The 27,932-nt window shown below is 40.8% G+C and overlaps 1 protein-coding gene across 12 annotated transcripts in view; it reads left to right on the top strand.

The window, feature by feature from the left end:
• MAST4 (microtubule associated serine/threonine kinase family member 4) overlaps positions 1-27,932 on the top strand; it is a 216,539-nt gene that overhangs the window by 139,996 nt on the left and 48,611 nt on the right. For all 12 annotated transcript variants that reach the window (XM_035099909.2, XM_060280257.1, XM_035099907.2 and 9 more), the window contains 6 exons: positions 5,000-5,088; positions 11,535-11,604; positions 17,558-17,636; positions 21,195-21,352; positions 23,789-23,864; positions 25,841-26,050. In XM_035099909.2, coding sequence (XP_034955800.2) covers positions 5,000-5,088; positions 11,535-11,604; positions 17,558-17,636; positions 21,195-21,352; positions 23,789-23,864; positions 25,841-26,050 — 682 coding nt within the window. The remainder of the gene's footprint in view (positions 1-4,999; positions 5,089-11,534; positions 11,605-17,557; positions 17,637-21,194; positions 21,353-23,788; positions 23,865-25,840; positions 26,051-27,932) is intronic.

Raw genomic sequence — 27,932 nt, 5'->3', positions numbered from 1 at the left:
GGGGTTAGAAGGTCTCAACTTCTCCTTCCCCAAACTCATGTGTGTGTGTATATATATCTATATCTATAGCTATATCTATAAAACCATAAGAAATGATGAAAAGCTTTTCTAAAATGTGAACTGCACTGTTGAGCATTTGGATGTGCCCTTCTTTGGATCTCACCTGTTGTAGCCAAGCAAAGGGCTACAGTAGGAGGAGGTGGCTTCAGAAGCTGTCATGCACATACGGAGCCCTTGATCTCAGCTCATGAAAACATTATTAGCCAAACATTCTGATTACAGTGCCATAGTTATGTAAAAGGTAAAGGTAAAGGACCCCTGGATGGTTAAGTCCAGTCAAAGGCGACTTTGGGGTTGCGGCGCTCATCTTGCTTTCAGGCCGAGGGAGCCGACGTTTGTCCACAGTCAGCTTTCTGGGTCATGTGGCCAGCATGACTAAACCGCTTCTGGCGCAACGGAACATCGTGATGGAAACGAGAGCACACAGAAATGCCCCGTTTACCTTCCCGCTGCGGCATTACCTGTTTATCTACTTGCACTGTTGTGCTTTCAAACTGGCAGGAGCTGAGACAGAGCAATGGGAGCTCACCCCATCGCAGGGATTTGAACTGCTAACCTTCGGATCAGCAAGCTCAAGAGACTCAGTGGTTTAGATCACAGCGCCACCTGCTCCCAATAGTTATGTAGAAAAAACACACCATATGGAGGTAGGGTATTTGCATATATGAGAGGGCATGGAAAAGGAAGAGTTAACCCTTCTCTCACAGTCAGGAGCTTCATGAAATTCCCTCCCTCCTTTCTATTAGCCTCTGGGTGAAAAGCTTTCATTGACAACAGTGGGAGCGCTGTGGGGTATGTGAGACAAATAGCAGAGCCAGTCCTAAACCAAATTGCACCCAGGCAAAGTATGTCTTCACCTCTCTCCAATTTAAATTTTAGAATTGTATATATTGTTTGTGTTTGTAAAACAGGCTATCAAAATGTGGTTTGCTCTTCAGATGTTTATCTAGATGTTAGACTAAAGCAAAGTTCCTAGAGTTTTGGTGTAGGACAGGCACAGGTAAACTTGACCCTCCAGATGTTTTGAGACTACAGTTCCCATCATCCCTGACCACTGGTCCTGTTAGCTAGGGATGATGAGAGTTGTCGTCCCAAAACAGCTGGAGGGCCAAGTTTGCCTGTGCCTGGTGTAGGAGGAAATTAGGCTTTATGAAAAAGTGAAACCAGAATGTTTCAAAATAAAAAAATTCCTTCCAGTAGCACCTTAGAGACCAACTAAGTTTGTCATTGGTATGAGCTTTCATGTGCATGCACACTTCTTCACACTTCTTTCGTGTGCATGCACATGAAAGCTCATACCAATGACAAACTTAGTTGGTCTCTAAGGTGCTACTGGAAGGAATTTTTTTATTTGGTTTCGGCTATGTCAGACCAACACAGCTACCTACCTGTAACCAGAATGTTTCAGTCCCCTTGCATATGAAGAGGGCAAAGGGAAGCACATGATTTTGAGGTACACCAAGGTGTGTTTTCATAACAAGTAACCATAGTTAGGTTTGATCTAAGCAAATGGCTTTAACTACCTACCGTAGTAGTACTTAAGGTAATCTGTTATAACTAGTAATAGCATTAACTGCTATTGGCTTCAATATTGTTTTTATAGATGAAAAGCCTTTTTGTCTGATGTTAATAAGGATGCTGAAGTAAAATAGTTTTAAAAGGTGCAAACATGTTGGCATAACTTTTGCCAATACATTTATAGAGGCCTTGTTCCAAAATAATTGTTGTGTCCTTAGTCGCTCTCATAGCCTATGTTGAACAGATGATCTGATGGATAGAATTTCCTGCACCTTAGGCTGCTGTGAAATAAACAGAGTTGGCACTCTGGAATCACCTTTCACATCATGTTGAATATAATGTAAACTTATCTAGTATAAACAAAGTGGACACATACCATATCTTGCCAGAGGTAGCCTACCTCTGTGAGATGATGTTTAGCTGTACATTTTTAATAGTAAAAAAGCATGCAGCCTGCATCCTCTACTCATTCATTCTTGCCTGTATCACTTTATATTGTGTTCCTACATGACATTTGGAATTTAAAATGGGTTTAGAAAACACTTCATTTGTTGTGCTTTCCAAATACAAAGACCCATATTCTTTTAAAGCTTTATCTTCTGCTCAACCAGCAAGCACGTTACAATGACAACAAAATTAAGGGATACATTACAATAGTCAGTGTATGCTGTTAAAGGTTCTGCCATAATAGTTTACAGCCCATATATCCATCTTCATTACAAGTGTAAATATTAATAATTAAGGATGTTAAAATGAAATTATTATAAATGATTAAAACAGATGTCAGATTTCAAGTGAAAAGCGTGATAAAAAGCAATTGCTGCCAGCACATTCCATTCAGCCAGCTCTTTTTAGCAATTAACCTTTATTGCCAGTAATTTACCCATGTATTCATAGTAAATGACTCTCTCTGAAGAAGAAACATTAATGGTAGCATACCTAACAGGGCCATTATCTGTGCTGCTGATTGCCTTATCTTGAAAGCTGCACTTAGTAGCACCACAGTGCAACATGATTGTATGTAAATATTGATTTATGGGTCCTTATGTGTTTGATCTGTTCCCTTAGTATATTCATGTAATATGAGGGGGTTGACAGAAGGCTGCTGCCCAGCTGTTGGTGGTTCGAGTTGTGATGACCTCTTATTCAATGTGCAAAAAAACCCAGCTAGTTGAGCCTTCCCTATAGCCACTAAATGGTGATCAAAGTGATTGTAGCCTATATTTAAAACAGGGTGAAATGGGGAGAAGAAGAAGAAGAGAAGAGTTTGGATTTGATATCCCACTTTATCACTACCCGAAGGAGTCTCAAAGCGGCTAACATTCTCCTTTCCCTTCCTCACCCACAACAGACACCCTGTGAGGTGGGTGGGGCTGAGAGACTTCAAAGAAGTGTGACTAGCCCAAGGTCACCCAGCAGCTGCATGTGGAGGAGTGGAGACACGAACCCGGTTCCCCAGATTACGAGTCTACCGCTCTTAACCAATACACCACACTGGCTCTCTGGAGGGCATAAGAATTGCTAGTGGTTTCTTAGTAACAATTTTCAGTTTCAAATGTGACCTTTCTCACCAGCACTAAGTTGATTTTAACAGTTAATAGGCAATTAAATAATTAGGGGAGCATGTCTTTTTACATGTAGAAACAGACATGCCATACTTTTCTTTTTAAAGAGACACCTTAATAGACATCTGACATTTAAATATAAGCTGTTCTGAATATAGCAGTGGTTTTAAAGCAAAACGATAATGTGATAAATAGTCCTCATTTAATAGAACTGTAAAACAAAAACAAACAAAACCTGTGATTTGAATGTTTAAAATTGGATCCCGGAGTGGTGAAAGTAGTTTACAGGAAATATATGTGAAGGTATATGTTTGTCTAGGAGTACTGAGTAGTCTATGGCTCCTTAACAAATACTGGTACTTCTGTTTCTTTAAGGAACTAGAAACTTGTGAAACGTATTCGAAGTTCTAACACCACTGCTGTAGAACACTCATGTTCTGAGCCCTATCTACCACTTCGGTTTGGTTTTTATTTGTGTTATTTGGTTTTTATTTGGGAGATGGCTTCTCTCATTGAAATCATATTATTGGCCTTCAGGGATGGATTTTGCTTACATGGGGTTGTAAAACAGATTGAGTGGAATCCAACAAAGTCATGCTCTTTGTAGGTCCACTGAAATTAATTGACTTAAGTTAGGATGAATTTATTGTAAGTCTGTTTACTTCAATGGGTTTACTCTGAGTATGACTTAGCTGGATACCTCCCTTCTTCAGGAACTTGATCAGTGTTTTATTTCCTTGCCTATAGAAATGTGAGCTATTTGTATTTTTGTTGCTTGCGTGTGTGCATGTATGTGTTTGAAGACTTACAGTGTGAATTAAATATATGCATTCACCCTTCCTTAGTTTAAGCAGACCATAGCTCACTGGCAGAACATATACTTTCACTGCAGATTGTCCCAGGTAAAGTTCCCAATATCGTCAGTTAAAAAGAATCAGGTAGCAGATGATGGGAAAGAACTGTGCCTGATATCCCAGAGATACACTGTCAGTCAGAGTATTAGGCTAGATTGACAAATAGTATGACCTGGTATAAGGCAGTTTCCTATATTCATTCTGAAGATGTTAGATGTTGTAATGGAATAATTTGTATTCCAAATGTTAACATATTTGATGCACACATTTTTGCTCATTCACAATTTCATTATCTATGGGGAAATAATTTACATGTGTGATTTCAAGGTGGAAGATGATATTCTTAGGTGTATTTGATTATAATTACAAGAGTATGAATTCACTTAAAGCTGCAAAGGTCCTGCTTTTTAGTATGTGTTTGCCATTCATGTCATAATTATCTGTAATGGAGAAAAATAGTGATTTACAGTGCTTGAAATGAAAAATGTATGAGTGAAAGAACACATTTATCTTTGTAGGATGTGCCTAGTCTATTTACAAAAAGACGCAGATGTGAAATTTGCTTCAATAATTAGATTTTTAATTAGTATATCATAAGATAGATAGATTATTGCCCTGGATGGAATTAGGATCCATGTATCAAATAGTGGTTCTAAATGGTCATTTTTTTCCTGACATTTTTATGTATTATAAATAAGACTGTTGTTCTGAATCAGATAAAATGTCAGTGTTAATAGTGTAATGTCATAGTGGCAGGTGGATTTCTTTGGGGATAATAACTGCATTAAAATTGTGGTTATAATTAACCGTAATGCATTTTCTCCTGCTGATATATGGGATATAACTCATTTAACATTCAGTGTGTGGTGTAATTCTAGGGTTTCTCCCCTCCCCTGAATTCAGAATGCCTATCACAAGATAGTAATTCTGAGTTCAATAGAGGGTTGGGATGCTAAATATTTGAATCATTTGTACTTTAAGTATTCTCTTCTCTTCCTACAGTTGCCGGACAAGTAACCGAAAAAGTTTGATCTGCAATGGACAGTCCCCAGCTATGCCCCGGCCCCATTCGCCACTTTCAGCTCATGCAGGTAAATTCCACTGTTTCCATAGAGTTAAGAGAGAAATCTTGTAGTCTGTGATTTTATAGCGTGACTGGATTGGGGTACCCTAGCACATCCAACGATCACTGTACCGTAGAACCAGACTAGAATGAAAGTTTGAAATTTTAGTTTTTAATGCTGGTTTAAACACATTAATGGTAAGTTTCAGCAGCAGCAACACAAGAAAATTCCTTGGGTAACAAAGTCTAGAGGAAGTAAAAAGCTATTTGCTTGGTGCTCAGACCAGACAAATTTCATTAAAAAGGTGCCACCCCTCTGGTCCTTGCCCACCTCATTTCAAATAGCAGAGACACTGAAAATTATTTGCAGATTAATGCTGTGCATGGACAGGTTGATGAGTAAACGAATCTTCCTCTAGGTCCTCAGTCTTACAGTGTTTCACAGGAAAAAACACCAGCATATGGGGGTGGGAATAAAGGTATCATCAGGTTGTGGATCTGACATTTTCACAAAAAAAAACCTTTTGGCTTTAATTTATTTTCAATTTGCATTGTATGGAAAAAAGATTCTACATAGCTGATCGCACACATAATATCTGATCACATACCAGTATATTCATTTCCATTCACAGTTAGCGCCTAAATAATTGATACTGCTTCCTAAATTGGAACTGTTTTTCCAGCTCTGGGTTGAAAGCTTCACGCACATAAAATGCTCAGTTCACACAATTCAAGTGAAAGAAACGAGAGACAGCAGTGTCATACATAAATACATTTAAGCAAAGAATGTAGTCTTTAAGCATTAACATAAAACATGAGGACAGAAGGGGAGACAAGAAAATAACATTACGGTTGTAATTTTTAAAGCAATTGCACTATGACAGAACTTCTATGAAACATGAATACTTGATAAGATACACATCTTATTGGCTTCCGGTTGACCACGCCATCTTGCTCAGACGGGGGTCCGCACAGCGGAGCGGACCTCGGCGCTTCAGAGGTGGAGGGAATCGTTCCAGCGAAACGAAACCTCCTTAAAAGCCCCAAATCGTGCTTTTTGGGGACAGATTTTGCCTGGCGGCGCCAAAAGCGGGCTCTCTCCTCCCCGGATCGGCTTTGTTTAAGCCCCCGAGAGCGAGGAGGTGAACCGCGGCGGACAGGCTGACATTGCTGCTCTGAGAGTGCGAAGCTGCGAGTCTGGGAAGTGGAGGTGGCCAATTCTTCAAAGAACATTCAGCAAATGAATAGACTGTGAGTAATTTGGATTCTTTGGAATGTAAATTAAGGCAACAATTTGGACCTGGGAGAGAGGGGAAAAGAGGAAGCCACCCCCCCCCACGGTAACATAAGAGACAGTAAACAGAAACCCGAAGCCGTAAACAGAAGATTTTAACTTAAAAGGATTCCTCAAAGGCATCAAAGAGAATCTCCCCTAAATGCAGGGTAAAAGGGGAGAGAGACTGTTGTGATTGCCCTGCAGAATGAAGTTAAGACTAAGAAAGACCTTTCTTTTTCTCGGGAGCCGGCAGCCCAGAAAACCCAGTGAGCTGACCAGGATTTATAGTTAAATTTTATTTCTATCTTTATCTCTGGACTTTTTGGGAATTTTTTTTTGGTTTATATGCTTTTGAAATGTGAGTTCGAACTTTATTTTTAAGAATGCAGCCAGCTTGTTAAAATGGAGTCGAGAAAATAGACTGCGATCATATTCCACCCCATGTGACAAGTTTTGACCTTGACAGGACTGAACTATGTCAACAAAAAGGTACCCGCCTGAGTTTCAGCGGACTGTTTTGACCTTAATGTGGGAAACAAGAATAGAACTATGTCAAGAGGAGACACAACGGCTAGTGTTACAGCAACAATTCCAGATTGTGATGACAGAATATGATTTCCTAGAAGATGAAGCTTTTGAAACTGAAGAAGATGAATGTGAGAATGACAATGATGACGACTGTGATGATTTAACACAAAATGAAGCCCATCACGAAAAAAATGATGATTTTACTCTACAAAAAGTTGGATGGAGTGCCTCCCCTTCGAGGGGGGCACGACTGGATTTACTGGAACTCCAGAATGACCACAGGGAAGAAGGAAAAATTAAGCAGAGAAGAGAAGAAGCTCAGGGGTCTGATATGGAGGCCTGGATGGCAAAAGACTGCAAACAGGGGGTGGGGTGAAGGGAAAGTGAAGTGGTGATTGTAAGGATGGGTTAATAGGACTATAACTGGACTGCTGACTATGGAACTTGCTGGATTGGAGGGGTGGAGCAGGTACTCGGGGGGAATAAGGTTAGTTTGGGAATAGTTATAGGTTTAAAAAGTGAATTGATTCTGGAAAAAGGTGAAAATATGGAGGCCTATAGAGGGGTAAAAATTAGGCACGGGAAGAAAAAATGGGAGTGTGATTTCTCAGTGATTGGACAATAGGCGAAAATGATAATAGTTTAAAAGTGGTATAAGATATAAAGGTGTATGTTATAAAATATGAACTATGAAACTGTTGAAGATGATAAATAAGGGAGGAAAACCGGGGAAGGGTGGGAGGGTGGGGAAGCCCACAAAATATGGTTTAACAATTATGAATTTAACAATTATGATGAATTTTTTTTTTTGTCTTTTTTCCTTTTTGTCTTTTTTTTTCCTCTTCTCTTTTTTCTCTTTTTCTCTTTTTGTATTTTCTTTTTTTTTTTGGTATGACAATAGATGGTTGGATGGATGAACTCCTGCGTACTGCCCTGGTTCACTGGAGCTCCCTGGTGGCAGGGGGGGGCTTGGGGGGCAGGGGAGGGGGAGGAGGACAGAAACCCAATCATAAAATGGACCACTTCTGACTGATCACCTGCGTGGGATACTTCTGTGGCAGGGGAGGACCCATGGAGGGGGGTGGGAAGAAGGTGGAAAAGGTGTTTATGTATGTACCATCTTTTGTAATTTGTAAAAACCAATAAAAATTATGTTAAAAAAAAAAAAAAAGATACACATCTTATTTCACTGCAAATCTTACTAAAGTTTACCAAATCAAAATGCCTATACAACAAAATTATAGACCAGAAATATATTTACAGTTTGGGAACTGTCATTTTCCAGTCCTGATTTTATGCTTTTTTCCCATTAGGAGACATAATATAGAATAGACCAGCTGAAATATGTAATACAAATAAATTGCCGTACTGTACTGACAGCCATCAACATTTCTGTAGGTTCAAATATTCCCAAACTCTTTCCCAGGGGCTTGCTTGGAGACATTGAATTGAAAGTTTTCTTCAAAGCAAGCCTGCCTGCTAGTGCCACAAGGCCACTTAGTGAAAAATTAACATTTTCCTTTCAGAAAGTACATGTTCTGATAGATAATCAGATTTAAGAGATAGGAAACTTTCCTGTAGAGAGAGCTCTTATCTTCTGGGATCACCTACATTTAATCAAGCTCTTGCAGGTTTTCAGTAACTTATTCTCAAACCTTTCCCCACATAAATCATCTGGCAGTTTCATGGAAAATTATTTTTCTGCCATCTGCAGCATAGTTACATTCTAGGGTGTCAAAACAGAGACGATAGCTCCCTGGATAGTTGCCTGAATTATAAAATTTGCCAGATTACTACAACTAATAAATTTGAGTAGTTACTAGTATATTTTATGGCTATGATGATAAATGTGGATAGGCATTAAAGAGAGTTGTCAAGTGGTAACAACAAGGTTTCTAACTGATCCTGTGTATAATCTAAAAGATCAGTTATTATTAATCTCCCTTAGTACCGTCCGTGTATCAAAACACTTGTTCCAGGCACTAAAGCGCAGCAATATTCTGTAGTCAGTGCAATAGTTGCTCTCGCAGAATTCTTCGGGATTTCTGAAGCTCTTCATTCTGAACATATTCACATAATAGCTGTGTGTGCAACACAGCTCCTAATATATTGCCATTAAATACAGTATTTTGAAATACTGATTACTCGCTCTCAGTGTTTGACTCTCCCTGGAGATTGTAGTGTTAATTATATAATGCCTGACCCTACCAATCAGGTTTACTTTATCTGGCCAGAAACGTCAGTAGTAGTCTCGACAGCAAATGAAATGTGTGAAAGCTGAAACAGCCAGCAAAATCCCTGAGAACAGCAGGATTTGAGTAATAAGGAAGCAGTGCACATATGGGCAGAGAATTAACTGGCACTGGTTGTCATTTGAAAGCCTCTCAGGTATTGACTTGCCGATAGGTGGATGAGTACTGAGAGAAATGCTGTGAGTGATGAAGGTCATAGACGAGACTCCAGTTGCTTTTCTGAAATGCCACGCCTTAAATCGTGGCAGCAGTATGATTCCTATTCCTATTGTCTCTGGGTTTTCTTGCTGTCTGTGAGTCAGATGTGCAACATGCTGTGAACTCTTTTGCATCTAAATACTGAGTTTAGTGACTGGCAAAGGCAATAAAGTTTTAAAAGAAAATCAATATATTCAGCAGAAGCAAATCTTCTGCTGTAGGGATGTATGTTCTTCCAGGCATCTTCCTCATAAGATTTCTGCTTAAGATCTATTTGTCCCAAGAGTTCAAGACAAGATTTTCTAGTGAAGTGTGGGCTGATGTTGCCAACTTTTCCCTTCAGGGGTGGGGCCCCAGTTAGGATGGTCAGACCCCCAAACTTATGGATTCTGATGGGTTCCTGACCATTCTGGGGGATTTTCTGGTGATCCTCCTGAGGCTCTCATCTTGCTGTGAAATGGCATGATGCAAAGGGCCATAAGTAGAATTACTCCTTGGTGTCCTCTCTGAGAATGTGAAACACATTCTCTTCCCCTGGTATACTGGCTGGACAATATAGAACACAGGTGGTAAATGCCCTGCTGTGAAGAAAACCAAATATGTGTTAGAGCACAAAACCATGTGGGCAGTGAGCAGGGCCAACGTTATTACTTCCATCACTTCATTGCGTAATCAGCCTTGGAGCTCTTCAGGGTGGACCACAGAGTGTCGACACCAAATTGGTTAATGGAGCCTGGAACACCTCTGAGATTTGCTTTGATGACCAAAATTAATCTTGAGGAATTACTATAATAGAATAATTATACAGTAGTTGAATAATTTTCTAGTAGAACTCTAGTGTTTATTATGACCACTGGTTAATTACTGTTTAAGCATCTGGAGTGCATTACTCTTTAGTACCTACACCTTTAAAACTAAATAATGTTGTCAAATAGAAAAATACAAACCTTGTGTGCAATAACTCAACTTTATTCCCTTGAACAGTGTAATCTTGTTTCTATATACGTATGGGACTGTGTGCTTATCAAAACCTTAGTGGGTTGTGTGTTTCTCTAGAAAGATGATTATGTATTTCTTGACAGACACCACTGCTCATAAAAAGAACATTCTTGCTTGTGTCGCCTTTACGTTTCCCCTGTAGACGGACCACATGCTCTAATTATGCATGCTGAGAGGCAGGCTGAAATAGTGGTGAACTTTCCCTCAACAGCTGCCTGCCAAGCTTTCTCAGTGTTCAGCAGCAGGTTGAGTGGTCTAATGTGAGAAAGTAACAAGCCCCCAAAGAAAATGTTCTCTTCACAATGAGCAGTCACATCTTCATATCATTTAAGATCACCTCCCCATGCCTTGGTCTTACCAGTCCTGGGAATAACTTTCCATCTAATTTTTATGGTTTGCTTGTTGGCATATAGAATGGTTTTTAAAGGGGGGGCAAGGGAAATGTTTTTAAACTGTGGATATCAGTGTTTATTGCAAATGTCTTTAAATGCTGATATATTGAGAACAGATATATACATAGTTACAGATAGGTAGCCGTGTTGGTCTGAGTCGAAACAAAATAAAAAAATTCCTTCAGTAGCACCTTAAAGACCAGTTGTTGGTCTTTAAGGTGCTACTGAAGGAATTTTTTTAGATATATACATATTTTATATACTTCTTTTTTTTAAAGCAAGAGTTTCAGTCTTAATATTTTCCCCCAAACAGAAATATTTCTGTAACTGTGGTGAACTAATTTTGGTTGAGATGTTGTAATAATTGTTTTTGTTTTTTGTTATGTCTTTTGTGTTCTTATCTTGTATTTTTATGTTATATATTATGTTTTTATGAAGGGTGGTATACAAATTCAATGAACAAACAAACAAACAAACAAACAAACAAATAAATATTGAGAGAACCACAGATAGAAAGTAGAATGGAAGTTAAGAGTCTGACTTCCATTTTATTTACATTTTAGATAATTACATTTTATTTATTTACTTTATATGCCACTCCATAACAAAAGCAGTCAGGGCAGCACCAGGCGAGCCAATGTATATGGCTGGAATAGAACTTGAAGGTTACACTATTTGGCCAACTTTGTCATTAAGCACGATACACATTAAGTACTATACAAACAAATGTTAATCAGAGCAAAATAGGTTTCTGAGGATTTTCACTGAGTCTTACTATGATTGTATGACACTTTAAATAATTTTCTTATTTTCTTCTGTTTCTCACCAGGGAGCAGTCCTCAAGATAGCCCTAGAAATTTTTCTCCTAGTGCCTCAGCCCACTTTTCTTTTGCACGAAGGTAGGATGGGTTTGTGTGTATTTGATCTGTCATAATTAATAGTTGGGAATCATGCTTCACTGTGCATTTGTGCATTTATAATATGCTGGTGGAGGTGAGAAACACCAATCTATGTTGCATTAAAATGCAATTCAATTTATAATAGTCTTCACAATTTGCTTCTTGATACTGCTAATTTCTTGCAATATCTAAAGTTCATATAAGAACCAGGATTATCACTTCTTTCCCTTCCTTCATAGTAATTTAATTTAACTTCATTTAATTAATTTTAAAAAGACTAGAAAAACGTATAAAATTTACAGCAGCCTGTAATCCAGCCTTTGCAGAACTATATTAGTGAATTATAGAAACCCAGAATTGTAGAGTTGGAAAGGACCTTGAGGGTCATCTAGTTCAATCCTCTGCAATGCAGGAACCTCACCTCGATCAGATGGCCATACAACCTTTGCTTAAAAACCTCCAAGGAAGGAGAGTCCATTACTTCTCATGATTAGGTATCAGTACATTCTAAAACCTTCCACTCATAAATTGGTATATGCTATTTAATGTGGCATCTTGAGAGAGAGTCCTTCGACTTCAAACTAGCTCTTCCACAACTGTAATGATACGTGTGTTGTATGGGAAATAATGAAGGAGTTATCTACCTCAGTGATTTCCAAAACCAGTTTCCTACTACACTGAAAGGAGCCAACTGGGGTGGAGTACAGTATGGGAATCTGTCAAAAGAGATTGTCACTATATTGTCATTCTGCAGAACTATTAATTAAGCTGCAATGCTATGTAGTGAGTCACCCAGAAAAGAGCTGCCATTGTTGATTGGGGTGAGTCTATTGATGAAGATGCCCCTAGCAGAACGAAACCCAGAAAATAAGGCAGAGTGAAAGTTGTGTTAGAAAAAGAGTGGATCCTGCCTCATCTCGCATTGTACCTCAGAAGTTAGAATGTAAAAGAACTATTGAACGCCCTGAAGAGAGTGCTAGGTTTTGTCTACCTAGGAACACCTTTGTGAGGATTAATCTTTGTATAGTTCTTGGAAGATGCATTTGTGATTGTATGGTACTATTGCATTAATATAAGTGATCTGTTGGTCACCTGAAGTATTTGACCAATCCGAAGCATAGGATTACAATTACTTGTGATCCATTCTATATAAAGGAAACCAGTGGTTTCTAAAAATTTGTTATCCAAAGCATGTACAGATTACCAGTGTAGCTGATATGTAACATCAAGTTAAAATGCTACACCTTCCTCCCCACTTGTCTCTGCACACATAAATAGATGTGAAAATAACATTAAAACTGGAATGTTTGAACATGATAATTGTCAAATGCTGGACAATGACCCTACTTTCTCTAGTGGATTCAGTAACCTGGATAAGAAATACATTTTGTCCAAATAACTGCAGTCTCCTGCAGTTTTTGCCTGTGATCCTTTATCTTTTCGGTGGTTGGAGTGAGAGGAAAGCCACAAACCTGAATACAGTTCCATTTGTCATGGCATAAAGAAATCATATAAGTATTAATGTTGGGAGAGACAGATGCATAAAATGTTACATCTTGATTATATACAGATTTATTTGAAAATGCCGATTGATTTACAGTTTCTATTCTTTCAACATTTTTTTAAGGATATACTATTCCTTCCCAATTTATTTTCCATCTTCTTTTCATATTTGTTCAGAAGCATAAGCCACTACTATGTATTTCAGAATAGCTGATTGAAAACTATGTGTACCAGTGTGCCAGTTTTATACACCAGAGGAAATACCAATAGGAAAAATATAGATCTGTAGCATAATAAATTGGATTGATTCTCTGAGTTGTAACTGTTACCATGAGCAAAATTCAAAGCAAGGAATCCAGGAATCTATTTGTATACAGTATAGGAATTTCCCATTGTAAAGACTAAGTTTTGCCTTGCTCATAGAATAAAACAGAAGATCTTTCGCACATGTGCTTTATTGAAAGCCCAACCCAAGAGTTTTGGGAATAAAAAGTGATTGATTCATCCTAACTTTGCTCATTTAAAAGAACTGTACATGTCAAAAATCTGAAAAAACCATTATCTTATTACAGTGGAACCTCGGTTTACGAACACAATTGGTTCCAGAAGTCTGTTCATAAACCGAAGTGTTCGTAAACCGAAGTGAACTTTCCCATTGAAAGTAATGGGAAGTTGATTAATCCGTTCTAGACGAGGAAAAACACCCCCTAGAACGGATTAACCGCTTTGCTCCGATGCCTTCGCGGAGGCTGGGGAGCGTTTCCGCGACTGGGCTGCAGCCGCGAAAGCGGTCCCCGGCCTCCGCAAAGATATCGGAGCAAAGCCCCAGCCTCCGGAAGGCATCGGAGCTGGGACTTCGCTCCGATGCCTTTGCGGAGGCGGTCCCCGGCCTCCGCAAAGGCATCAGAGCGAAGTCCCGGCTCCGATGCCTTCCGGAGGCCGGGGAGCGTTTCCGCGACTGGGCTGTGCAGCCGCGAAAGCAGTCCCCGGCTACCGGAAGCCGGGGACCGCTTTCGCGGCTGCACAGCCCAGTCGCGGAAACGCTCCCCGGCCTCTGGAAGGCATCGGAGCGAAGTCCCAGCTCCGATGCCTTCCGGAGGCTGGGGAGCGTCGCGAAAGTGCTCCCCGGCCTCCACAAAGACATCGGAGCGAAGTCGCTCTGATGCCTTTGCGGAGGCCGGGGAGCACTTTCGCGACTGGGCTGTGCAGCTGCGAAAGCGGTCCCTGGCTTCCGGTTGCTGGGGACCGCTTTCGCGGCTGCACAGCCCAGTCGCGGAAACGCTCCCCGGCCTCCGGAAGGCATCGGAGCCGGGACTTCGCTCCGATGCCTTTGCGGAGGCCGGCGAGAGTCGTGAAAGTGCTCCCCGGCCTCCGCAAAGGCATTGTAGCGAAGCCGCTCCGATGCCTTCCGGAGGCCGGGGAGCGTTTCCGCGACTGGGCTGTGCAGCCGCGAAAGCGGTCCCCGGCTTCCGGTAGCCGGGGACCGCTTTCGCGGCTGCACAGCCCAGTCGCGGAAACGCTCCCCGGCCTCCGGAAGGCATCGGAGCCGGGACTTCGCTCCGATGCCTTTGCAGAGGCTTGGGAGCCGCGAAAGCGGTCCCCGGCCTCTGCAAAGGCATCGGAGCGAAGTCCCGGCTCCGATGCCTTCCGGAGGCTGGGGCTTTGCTCTGATGCCTTTGCGGAGGCCGGGGACCGCTTTCGCGGCTCCCCAGCCTCCGCAAAGGCATCGGAGCGAAGCCCAGCCTCCCCGATGCCTTTGGGGAGGTTTGGCCTTCGCTCCGATGCCTTCGGGGAGGCCGGGCCTTCGCTGCGGGCCTCCAGGAGGCATCGGAGCGAAGGCCCGGCCTCCCCGAAGGCATCGGACACTCAGTAGACCTCCGGCACCTCGGTTTACTAACTTCCGGGTTAGGATAGTTCGTAAACCGAAAGTTCGTAAACCGAGGTGTTCGTAAACCGAGGTACCACTGTACTGTCATTACGTGTTTAGGATATGTGTTTTAAATATTTAAAATTATATATTTGTGTTCATAGAAATGTTTCTTTCTGAATTACTACTTTTGGCAGCAATCTGTTTTTCAGTGAGGAAATAATCTGTTCTTTAGAAAGAGGTTCCCATCCACCTGCCTTCTAGATTAGAGCAAGTCTTACACAATGCATTTTCTTCACTGCTTTGTTTTCATAGCTTAATGAGCATGCTAGAAGTGGCAAAGTGCCATTATACTAGTAAAGCGCCCAGCACTCCCTTCCTCTTTACCCCTCCAACAGTATCAGTGAAATTGTCATCACTAGCTGACTGCTGTGTATATAGTAAGGATGCTGAAATACCTGTGAGGATACATCACAATATGAGACTTGGTTCTCACACCATGCAAGTGAGGAAGTTAGCAGAGCAAAAAACATAGTATGGTAACATGAAAGGGGTGGCTGTCACAAGACCATCAGTGGTCCATTAATTTCATTTAGATGGTCTTTGGCATGCTTGTAAAGCTACTATTAAAAACATTACAGCATCTAGCACAGCACATTACAATTGCTCCAACAACTAGAAAAATAATTTAAGTGGTCCACCAAGACCCTCAGCAACCAAGTGGTCCAACAGTGGGGAAAAGAATGGGAATAACTGATCTATTCAACACAGCAGTTTTCTTTAAAACACAACAAATTTCTAATAAGCAAAAGTTCATACATCCTATTACTGAATGGATGCCACTTTTTGCTCTTCTGGGCTTCTCTGGAAACGTAGCAAGACTGGTGTCTCCCTGTTTCTTCATGGGAAATAGGACTTCATGGGACTTCCACTTTAGAGGTCACCTTGATCTGATGACACTTTGTTGTAGCATTATGAAAAAAATCACCAACAGGGTATTTGTGTAAATAAAAGCAGGTCGTTACACTTACCTAAGTTGAGTACTGTAAAAGATAGAGAATGGACTTTGCATAAACAACAAAGCTGCATCATTCAGTTATGTCAGGGATAGAGAACCTGTGGCCTTCCTTATGTTGGACTCCCAACTCCCATCAGCCCCAGCTGCCGTGGTTATTGATCAGGGACAGGGCCGTCTCGAGCAGGTCGGGCGCCCTGGCGCTGAGGCGCGGAGCTCGCTAAGGCGCCCCCGCCCTCACAGCATGCAGCACGGCTTTGCCGCGCAGTGCCCCCCCCCCCGCCAACCCGGCACCCAGGCGCCCTGCGCCACCAGGACTGCACCTAGAGCCAGGCCTGATCAGGGATTATGCGAGTTGTAACCTGACAAAATCTGGAGTGCCACTGATCCCCCACCCCAGAGTTGTGTTTCTTTTTACATCTGTTGTAAAATTGGAAGATTGGAAGATCTTTTGCAAAATGCCTTTGGGTACGTCCCCATATATTTTGAGGCTGTTTGTGCTGATTGTCATGCACTTATATTTAGACAGTTGTTCTTCTACTTCTTCATTTGTTTTTTAAATATACTTTGTACAATTATAATGCAGTCATGGGCATCGAAACGAGAGGTAACTGTCATGAAATCTTACTACTCTGTTTTTGTGTTTTGTTAATTTGATTGTAAATTTCCTACTAGGATTGCCAACTGCCTAAAAACAAACCAGCCAAGCCAGGGTTTTTCCTTTTTCTCAGAACATTGTTGCCAAAGTGGGGTAGGGAAAGCTGGCCTCCCCCCCCCCCACTATTAGTTAAGCAGCATACACGGGTCACATGGGTCACAAAAATGTAAAAGGCTCCCATTCAGCACTGGAGCCCAGGAAGACAGCATTGAAGGAGCTCTCTTCACCATTGTGCTGGCAAGCTTACCTGCTTTGCCCCCCTCCCCCCTTGCACTGATTACCAATCACAGGGCTATCAGCTGTGTTGGATGCAGACAGTGCATATAATATGTATGTTATTTTCTACTTTTGTCTGTGAAACAGTTTTAGTCTCCTGTTAGACATGGATGGTAGTGCTGTAGCAGAGGACACAGGCACTAAATGCACATGTTACATGAGCAGAGTATTTAGGCCTCATCCAGCTGAAAATTTGAGTTGGCGGTCCTATGTCTTAATGTGGACTACATGTAGCAGAATTTGAAATTGTCCTACATGGTAAATGTTTTGTTCTACCAAAATTTAAAATTTTATGAAAATGTTTAGTTGTGCAAGTCAAGCTGCTGTAATTCTTGGTGCATTTTAGATACATTTCCATGTACATTCCATTTTCTAGACTGCCATGGTCGGGCACTGGTCTCTCCTCCATCCTGTTCCTGTTTTGCATTGTCTCTAACCAATATCCTAAAACATCCCATTCACAGTTGGATTATTTCATGTGCTTTTTTAAAAAGTGCCTTGTAAAAATGCTTGCTTATGAGTTTGTCTGTATTTCCTCATGGTACACCACAACATTTCATGGATTCTATTCCAACAGTTTTTGTATAATAGTGTTAACAGTTGTCTTATGTGGCTTAACTCAAATTCCCAACAGGACTGATGGACGACGTTGGTCACTGGCATCTCTCCCCTCTTCTGGCTATGGTACAAATACTCCAAGCTCAACTGTTTCAGTAAGTAACTGAAGCTTTTTACCCTGTTTCTCATATTTTAAGACATACCCATAAAATAAGCCATAGCAGGATTTTTAAGCATTCAAGGAATATAAGCCATACCCCGAAAATAAGACATAGTGATAGGCGCAGCAGCAATGCTGGCCACGGCAGGAGGAGGAGGAAAAAAATAAGACATCCCTTGAAAATAAGCCATAGTGTGTGTTTTTGAGGAAAAAATAAATATAAGACATGTCTTATAATATGAGAAACACGGTATGTTCAATAGATTATTGTATTTTAATATTCTGTTGGAAGCCGCCCAGAGTGGCTGGGGAAACCCAGCCAGATGGGCGGGGTATAATTAATTAATTAATAATAATTAGTAGTAGTAGTAGTGACAACTATCTGTAAATAAATAAATAAATAAATAAATAAATAAATAGCCTCTGCATGTAATATATTCTCAGATTCAGCCCTTGTAAGATTTTAAACAATAATGTAGACTTCTACTAGTATCTACAGTAGGGGTAGGGTTATAGGGAGATAGAGGGAGGCTCTATCCCAGCAATACCATCTATTAACATTTTAAAGGAATTTGATTGGATCGCCCACCCCACTATGCTTGTCAAAATATTTACTATTTTAACTTTTTCTGGTAGTGAGTAAACTGTTATGTTGAGAAAATTAATATAAAGCCTTTGAACTATCTGTCATTGGGAAGATGGCTTTGAATAATAAACATAGATAAAATTAAAACTGACAAATTGCCAACCAGGTCCAGATGGCATTTGCCAGAGAGTTCTCAAAGAACTCAAATGTGAAATTGCTGATCTTCCAACACAAATATGTAACTTGTCATTCAGATTAGCCTTCACATCAGAGGACTGGAAAGCACTCAATATAACACCAATTTTTAAAAAGGCATCCAGGGAGATCCTGGAAATTACATCTGGCCTGGGAAAACTAGCAGAAAGTATTGTTAAAGATAAACTAACCAAGCATATAGAAGAACAAGCCTTGCTGAAGCAGAGCCAGCATGGCTTCTGCAAGGGCAAGACCAGTTTCACGAGCCTATTAGAGTTCTTTGATATTGTGAACAAGCTCACATGGGTGATCCAGTTGGCATAGCATACTTGAGCTTTCAAAAAGCTTTCAATTAGGTCCCTCACCAAAGTCTCCCGAGTAAACTTAGCAGTCATTGACTAAGAGGAGAGGTCCTCTTGTGTGTCAGAGATTGGGTAATTAGCAGAAAACAGAGAGTATGAATAAATGGGCAGTTCTCTGAATGGAGAAAGGGGAGTCCCCCAAGGATTGTTTATAAATGAATTGAAGTTAGGGGTGAGCAGTGAGGTAGCCAAGCATGCTGATGATACTGTTCGGGTTTGTTAAAGCAAAAAGAGATTGTGAAATGCTCCAACAGAAATGAATGGACAGTAAAACGGCAAATGCAGTTCAGTGCAAACGAGTGTAAAGTGATGCATGTTGTTGCAAAACATTTTAATTACACACACACACACACACACACACACACACACACATGCTCATGTAGTCTGAACTTGTAGTGACTGGCCATGAATGAGACCTTGGGGTTGTAGTGGACAGCTCAATAAAGATGTAGTTCCAGTGTGTGGCAGCTGTGAAAAAGTTTTGTGACAATCTCATAATGCTGTTATGCAAACCTGTAGTGTGACCACAATTGAAATACTTTATACAGTTCTGGTCTCCAAACCTCAAGAAGAATATTAAAGAGTGGGAAAAGATTCAGAAAAGGGCATCCAAAATGATTGAAGAGATGGAGCAATTCTCCTGTGAGGAAAGGTTGCAGCATTTTGAACTTTTTAGTTTAGAGAAAATGCAAATAGGAGGTGACATGAGAAAAGCTTATCAAATTATGTATAACATGGAGGAAATAGGTAGAGAAAAATGTTTCTGCCTCCTTTTCATTAAACCAGAACTTGTGAGCATCTAGTGAAGCTGAATATTGGGAGATTCAGGACAGATAAAGGAAAGTGTTTGTTCCCACAGTGCACAGTTAAACTGTGGACCTACGGGCACCAGTTTAGATGGTTTTTAAAGAGGATTAGATGAATTCATGGAGGAGAAGGCTATAAGTCGTGATGGTTATGCTTTACCTCTTCTGTCAGAGGCAATATGCCTCTGAAAACCAGTTGCTGGCCATTGTAGGTGGGCAGAGTGCTGTTGCGCTCAGGTCCTCCTTGCAGGCTTCCCACAGGTAGTGGAAGACCTTGGGGTTTCAAATTTTAGCAGCGCCCTGTACAACCCCCAGAATTGGCATTCCACACCTCTCACATTCCAGTCTAAATCATAGTTGTAGCATTCCCAAGGTTCCAGGCCTACTACGTGAATAGGATGCTGGACTATATGGGCCAGTGACCTGATCCAGCATGACTCTTCTCATGTTCTTAAACAGGCATAGGCAAACTCGGCCCTCCGGATGTTTTGGGACTACAACTCCCATCACCCCTAGCTAACAGGACCAGTGCCTGTTCTTAATTGATCAATCTGAAGCTGTCAGCACAAATAACTTAAGGATTGTATGTAAGCATAGGTAAGGTAAAATTAATAGAAAACTCTTTTACTCTTGCTTTTTCATCCTAGATTTTAAACAAAGAGGATAGTATTTCAAAAGAAAATCTATTCATAGTAATATTCAAGCAAGCAACTATTTTGGTCTTTAAGATTTATACAGATGTTTGCTTTGTGATTCTGAATAATTGACTGAACACATGCTTGGAGACTGGATAGAAAATTTATGTAAGGCATTTCTCCAGAAAGGTGAAGTATTGCTGCCTCGGGATTTAGAAGCAGCATCAACCTGTTAGAAGGAAACTAACTGTTGCTCCCCATCATGTGTTCCTTCTGCAAAGCAAATGTGCCTCTTTACTACACCAAAGTAAATATTCATGTAGGAAAGTGTATTAAGTGGAGTGAATCTGGAACATAGGAATATAGAAAGCTTCCTTATACCAAGCCAGTCCATCAAGCTCAGTAATGTTGACCCTCACTGACAGCAGCATTCAAAGGTTTCCAGTGGGAGTTATTCCCAGCTCTACCTGGAAAACACCAGGGGTTGAACCTGGGACTTTTCATATGCAAAAGATGTGCTCTACTACTGTGCTATAAGCCTTCCTCAAAATTGCTTCTGAAAATTGCTTCTGTAACTTTCCAACGCATCATCTTGATAAGTCACCTTATGCACTAAATTATCTTTAAAGTTGCATTACAGCACAGCGAATCAAAAAGGATAGCTGTAGTTAATGGATGATCATGTTATACTATTTTCATACATATGCTTAGCAGTTTTGTCTGTTTTAAATGCAAGGGCTGAAAGAATACACAGGAAGAGTCCTTGAAATTGCAAGGCTCTATCTGTACAGATGCATATAAAGTGTTTGTATGATGTGATTGGTTCTATAATCTCTTAAGGTTGCATTTTTATTTTCTGTGTTCAGAAAGTTTAGGAATAAGGAAGTTATTCTGTGTACAATCCATACAAATGTTTGACATGGCTTTAGGGCTATGGTACGAATTTATCTTCCAACATGTTTATTGCAGTCATCCTGTTCCTCCCAAGAGAAGTTGCACCAGTTACCATACCAACCAACTCCAGACGAACTACATTTTTTGTCTAAACATTTCTGTGCCACTGAAAGCATTGCCAGTGATAATAGATGTAGGACCACTCAAATGCGGCCACGATCCAGAAGCCTGAGGTGGGTTGACCTGCCAGGAAATTGAAATGATGTCTTCATGTGGAAACTCATGAGATACTATACTTTTTATGCATGCTACTATAAGATTGTTTTATATTTTGTTACCTTGTTTAAAAGTATTTCTAAATCTCTTAATATTTTGGGCAGTCTTCATGAATGTAAAACATGAAAAACAGTAAAGCAATACAATAAATGTGGAGATTCAAAACATACAACAGGTCTAAAATTGTGTGTCAGGGAAAGTCTGGATAAAATGGTATGTTTTTTGTTGAACTTTTACTAATGTTTGAATTGCAGTAAAATGTAGAGCTAATTGTGTCTTATGCTTTTTAAAAAAATGCACATTAGTTTTCAAATGGTCCTCCACTAGCCTCACCCTTAGAAATGTGAAATCATGACCTTCACAGTTAAGTTTATAATTTTCATTTCAGTTGCTTCCTAGCTCAACAGTCTTCAAAATGTTCTCAGTATATCTATTGAAATGATTGAAAATGTGCTGCATGGCAACATAAATTATTCAGAATTCCTACCATCACAAAAAATATTTAATTTAAATTTCTTCCTCTCCCAAAGTTCTGAGTACATTATGGTGATGAATAAAAAAGCTACATTCACAATCTGTAGAGAATTAGATTACTTGTTGAGAAACCAAATTATAGGGTGGTAGGTTTGCTCTTTTCAAGAATTTGAAGTTCTCTTGTTCTCAGTAGAGGTGAAGCTTGTCAACAAAGAGAAAGAAATATAGGTGATCTTTTCATTTGTTCAGAACCCAATCAAAATATTTAAGGCATTAGTTTAATATAAAACTAGTGTCTCCTGAAACTACTACTTGCAGAGATTTCCTGCCTTAGCTCCATAGATTGAAATGTTACATTCTTCTGATTCCCAGTTACTTGAGAAGGATAACTTTTATTCTGAACTGTGTTACATGTATTCTGGAGGCTATGGTCACTCTCTAGATTTAATGAAACAGCAGCTCCATATGAAAAGACAGTGAGTTGTAGTGTTAGTGTCAGTGTAAACAAGTCAGTCTAATGTACATATGCACTTTGCTCCTTTTGTACCATCCCGACTCCTTAAATACCCTTAGCCATGTAGAGGCTTGAGAGGGGACAAAATACAATAAGCAAATAGATTCTGAATGAAGTAGAAAGAGGACAGTAGTTGGTAGAACCTGGCTAGAGTGACATAGCTGGTGTGCAAGAGTCACAACTGGGTCCTGTTATTCAGAGGTCAGTAGGCTCTGTTGCATAAAATGGAATTCTCCAGTAGTCAACATGTATACTTATCGTGAAATTCTGTGTCTTTTGCACAGTCCCCCCCACCCCCAATGAAAATGCAGTGCAACTACATTACATTATATTTCATTATATTACATTACATCTTACAGAATTTGGCCATAGGCCTAACAAAACAGAGCAGAGATTCTACTTTAAAGATAGTTGATGAGGATTTAGTGATATGTGTGTACTAGAACCTGTTTTCCTAGTTCATGTAAACCTGCTTTATAAAGTTTTAGAACCCACATAAATTATTTTGATACAAGGCGCATATCAGGTGGCTAGCCTTAGGAAATACATACTTGCTCATTCCTCTTTTCTTATAAAGTAGGAAAGGTGGAAGCAGCCTTTTACATCTACAGTATTTAGGAATGAGTTAAAAAATATTGTGCCCCTCAGACTGGCAAATGCATCATCAATTAAGTTAGTCTTAAAATGTCACAAGACACTGTTGATTTTGCTGCAGCAAATTAACATGCCTACACTTCTGGAAACTGGGAGCGGGCTGACTCCCAGCTCTCGAAAACATTGTTTTTATCAGTTTACAAAAAAGCATGTTCAGAGGTCAAGCTGGCTGACATGACGAGGTACAGGGGTCAGGACAAAAAAACAGGTTGGAGGGTTGACTAGAATTGCAGAGGAAGGCATGGCAGACAGACTAGAACAGTGACTAAGACAGGGGTAGGCAATATAAGGCCTGTTGGGCAGATGCGGTCCAATCGCCTTCTCAATGCCCACAGACAGTCCCGGAATCAGCATGTTTTTACATGAGTAGAATGTGTCCTTTTATTTAAAATGCATCTCTAGGTTATTTGTGGGGCCTGCTTGGTGTTTTTACATGAGTAGAATGTGTGCTTTTATTTAAAATGCATCTCTGGGTTATTTGTGGGACATAGGAATTCGTTCATCCCCCCCCCCCAAAAAAAACATATAGTCCGGCCCACCACATGGTCTGAGGGATGGTGGACCCACCCACGGTCAAAAAAGGTTGCTGATCCCTGGACTAAGTCTGCCACATTTTGTTGCAGTCCCACTCGTCCTGTAATAATAATAATAATACTGACTGCCGACAGAAGAGAGTACATAAATTATAGACCTCATTTTCAGTTCATTCAGTACAAGATCCAGGGGATGATTGGCTTTGCTTTACTTGCAGCCCTGGACGTTCTCCTGCCTGCTGTGACCATGAAATAATTATGATGAACCATGTATACAAAGAAAGATTCCCAAAGGTAAAGATGAGTATTCACTGCATTCTAAAGCTGACCTGATAAGAAACTTGTGTTCTAAAAAAAAAGTGTTCTGTTATATTTGGTATATCAAATTAATTTATTAAAGCCAAAAATGCTATCATAAAGCAACAATACTCTTTAAAATATTTGTCAGCTCATCTGTCTCAGAAAGAATCATGCCAAAGTTGCATTATAGTTCTCTCCACCTTCCAAAAAACTTTGGTTTTATGGTAACAGTTACACAGGGTACATAACTTTCTAGAAGACACACAGCCCTGATAATTCCTTGCAAGTACATGGAATCCTTGTGGAAGCAGCATGTATAACTTTGTGGAAGCAACTTTTGCAAGTGTGTGCTTTAGAAATATATGTTTATTTTTAGTGTAGTTATTATTAGTATTGAATTATCAGAGTAATTGGGCTTTTTGTGGTTGCTGTACAATTATGAAATGGAATTCCTCTAGCATTCAGGAAGACCCATGTCTTAATTTTAAAAAGGAGGTTTTAAAAACCCGTCTTCTCTCAAAACATTTGATTTGTGCATTGGTGAGTTAACTGCATTTAACTGGAGTATGGTTGTTATTGCTTTATGCTAGTGGTTTTAATGTTGTTTGTTTTGCTGGCTATGTGCTTTAAAAGGTTTTATAATGTACTACAGTCCATTTTGTAGAATATTTCCTCTAAAGAGAGTACAGTATAAATCTCTTAAATAAATGCCAGGTCATTTGAAAGAGGGATAAAATTTTACCTCTTTCTACAGCCCAGTTTGCACACCACATTAAACCATAGTTAAAAGAAGCTGATTTAATGTGAATGAGCAGTGTGCTGTTGTATGCTGGTCAAATGTTTGCATAATACGCTTTCTCCACTCCTGCTGCACTGTAGCTAAAACAAGCTAAAGTGGTTACTTCTGGTGGTTTGTTTGGAGGAAACAAACCACAAGCCCCTCCTTTGGACTACATGACAAGCCAGACTCTGGCTGGTTTTGTCCTCTGGTAGCAGCACAAAAAGGAGGAGTGCCACAAGAACTTTTGAGTAACGTGTACAAGCACATTTCTTGTTCACATTAAACCATGTTTTCATGTAACGTGAAAGCCAGGCTAGTATGTATGGCCTGTATGATCACCATCTGTGGCCTTTTTAGAAATGGGCAGGATATATATATAATAATTTTTATTAAGGATTTCCTTTGGTTACAAAAATACATGCATTGTCTCTTTTTAATGCATTTCTTTTTTTCTCCTATGTGGGGGTTGTTGCCAGGCCCGGTGCGTCCATTTAGGCGGACTAGGCCATTGCCTAGGGCACGGAAATGGAGGGGGTGCTGCCGAGCCTGCCCCGCAAAACCCCCGCGCCACCACCACCTATGGAGGGGACGCCGAGAGCTCCACAGCGACGGCCACAGCGAGCGAGCAGCGGCGGTAGTGGCGGCAAGCGCCCGCAGCCGAAGCCTTCAGCTATGGCCGCCACCCGCTCGCTCGCCGAGGAGCCCCCAGCGTCCCCTCCACAGGCGGGAGGAGCACAAGCCAAAAGGAGAGCTCAGCGCCCTCCTGCCCACGGAGGGGACGCTGTGAGCTCCCCAGCGGCTGCAGTGAGCAAGCGGCGGCAGCGCCCGCAGCTGAAGCCTTCAGCTCAATGCAGCTGCCACCGCTGTGGAACTCAAAGCGTCCCCTCCACAGGCGAGAGGGTGCCGAGCTCCCCCCTTGGCCCGCGCTCCTCCCGCCAATGGAGGGGACGCAGGGGCATCAGCGGTGTTTTGCTTAGGGCGCAAAAAGCCCTAGCACCGCTCCTGGTTGTTGCCTGGTTGGTTGGTTGCTTTGAGTTTTCCTGGGCAAGATAAAGTGACTATCAAATTCAATCAATCAATCAATCAATCAATCAAGTTTACAGGTCTATTTGTCTTGCAAGGGTTTTAATTTAAAACTTATGTATGTTTAATAGCTTCTTGATTAAACCCATTAAACTTGTTTTGATAGGCTACTGCTCAGATGGAAGAGCGACTTCAGGAGATTATCACCAACTACTCCCCTGATAACGTCCTCCCCTTGGCAGATGGAGTTCTCAGTTTCACCCACCACCAGATCATTGAGCTGGCTCGTGATTGCTTGGATAAATCTCATCAGGGCCTCATCACCTCACGATACTTCTTCGAGTTACAGCACAAATTGGATAAGCTCCTACAAGAGGTATGAACCATATAAATATGGTTTAGAAATTGCTGAGATACGTTAGTTGAAAAAAATGCAGCTCTGGAGATAGTTATGGTAACTGATCTATAAAAATAAATACATAAAACACGTACAGCTCTTTAAGTGGGTCTGGTCAGTTCAGTGACCTTTGCGGTTGTCTAAGGGACCTTAAAGCATATGTTGTTGTTGTTGTTTAGTCGTTTAGTCGTGACCGACTCTTCGTGACCCCATGGACCATAGCACGCCAGGCACTCCTGTCTTGCACTGCCTCCCGCAGTTTGGTCAAACTCATGTTCGTAGCTTCGAGAACACTGTCCAACCATCTTGTCCTCTGTCGTCCCCTTCTCCTAGTGCCCTCAATCTTTCCCAACATCAGGGTCTTTTCCAAGGATTCTTCTCTTCTCATGAGGTGGCCAAAGTATTGGAGCCTCAGCTTCACGATCTGTCCTTCCAGGGAGCACTCAGGGCTGATTTCCTTAAGAATGGATAGGTTTGATCTTCTTGCAGTCCATGGGACTCTCAAGAGTCTCCTCCAGCACCATAATTCAAAAGCATCAATTCTTCGGCGATCAGCCTTCTTAATGGTCCAGCTCTCACTTCCATACATCACTACTGGGAAAACCATAGCTTTAACTATACGGACCTTTGTAGGCAAGGTGATGTCTCTGCTTTTTAAGATGCTGTCTTTTAATTTCGTGACTGCTGTCACCATCTGCAGTGATCAAGGAGCCCAAGAAAGTAAAATCTCTCACTTCCTCCATTTCTTCCCCTTCTATTTGCTAGGAGGTGATGGGACCAGTGGCCATGATCTTGGTTTTTTTGATGTTGAGCTTCAGACCATATTTTGCGCTCTCCTCTTTCACCCTCATTAAAAGGTTCTTTAATTCATCCTCACTTTCTGACATCAGGGTTGTGTCATCTGCATATCTGAGGTTGTTGATATTTCTTCCGGCAATCTTAATTCCGGCTTGGGATTCATCTAGTCCAGCCTTTCGCATGATGAATTCTGCATATAAGTTAAATAAGCAGGGAGACAATATACAACCTTGTCGTACTCCTTTCCCAATTTTGAACCAATCAGTTGTTCCATATCCAGTTCTAACTGTAGCTTCTTGTCCCACATAGAGATTTCTCAGGAGACAGATGAGGTGATCAGGCACTCCCATTTCTTTAAGAACTTGCCATAGTTTGCTGTGGTCGACACAGTCAAAGGCTTTTGCATAGTCAATGAAGCAGAAGTAGACGTTTTTCTGGAACTCTCTAGCTTTCTCCATAATCCAGCGCATGTTTGCTATTTGGTCTCTGGTTCCTCTGCCCCTTCGAAATCCAGCTTGCACTTCTGGGAGTTCTCGGTCCACATACTGACTCTATATAATTGGTTTATGAAGTATCTGAAAGCTAGAATGTAACTTAGGCAGTACCTCTGTGCCTCAGATGCAATAGTCTTTTGTCCTCTGTCGTAGACAAAAGGAATATTATATCCAAGTTTAATTTTGTCCAGTCTAATAGTTTTGGCTAATTTTATCCAATCTAGCAATAATTGTGTGGTTAAGGAAAAGCTATACAACTGAATGTGAATATGAAATTCATTAGACTTGCAGAAGGCATTGAAAATCTGCATTACATATACCAAGCCTTTCCGCCAGTCAGATTTCCTCTTAGTATATTTTACCCTTCCTCCTTGGGTAAGAAAGCCTCCTCCATCCACCATGTTGGCAAGGTGGCTCAAAGTGTATAATTCAATCATTCATTTGCCTCCACCCATCAAGATTTTTGCTCATTCAGCAAGAACAGCAGCTCCTCCAGCAACATTTCCCTTAAATGCGCCTCAATCAGTTGACTACATGGGTTAGTCCCAGTACCGTATATTTTAAAGCCT

This window comes from Zootoca vivipara, chromosome 11, assembly GCF_963506605.1.
Source record: "Zootoca vivipara chromosome 11, rZooViv1.1, whole genome shotgun sequence".
Lineage (NCBI taxonomy): Eukaryota > Metazoa > Chordata > Lepidosauria > Squamata > Lacertidae > Zootoca > Zootoca vivipara.
Note: the sequence above shows the minus strand (reverse complement) of the source record. Positions and strands in the feature narration are given on the sequence as shown.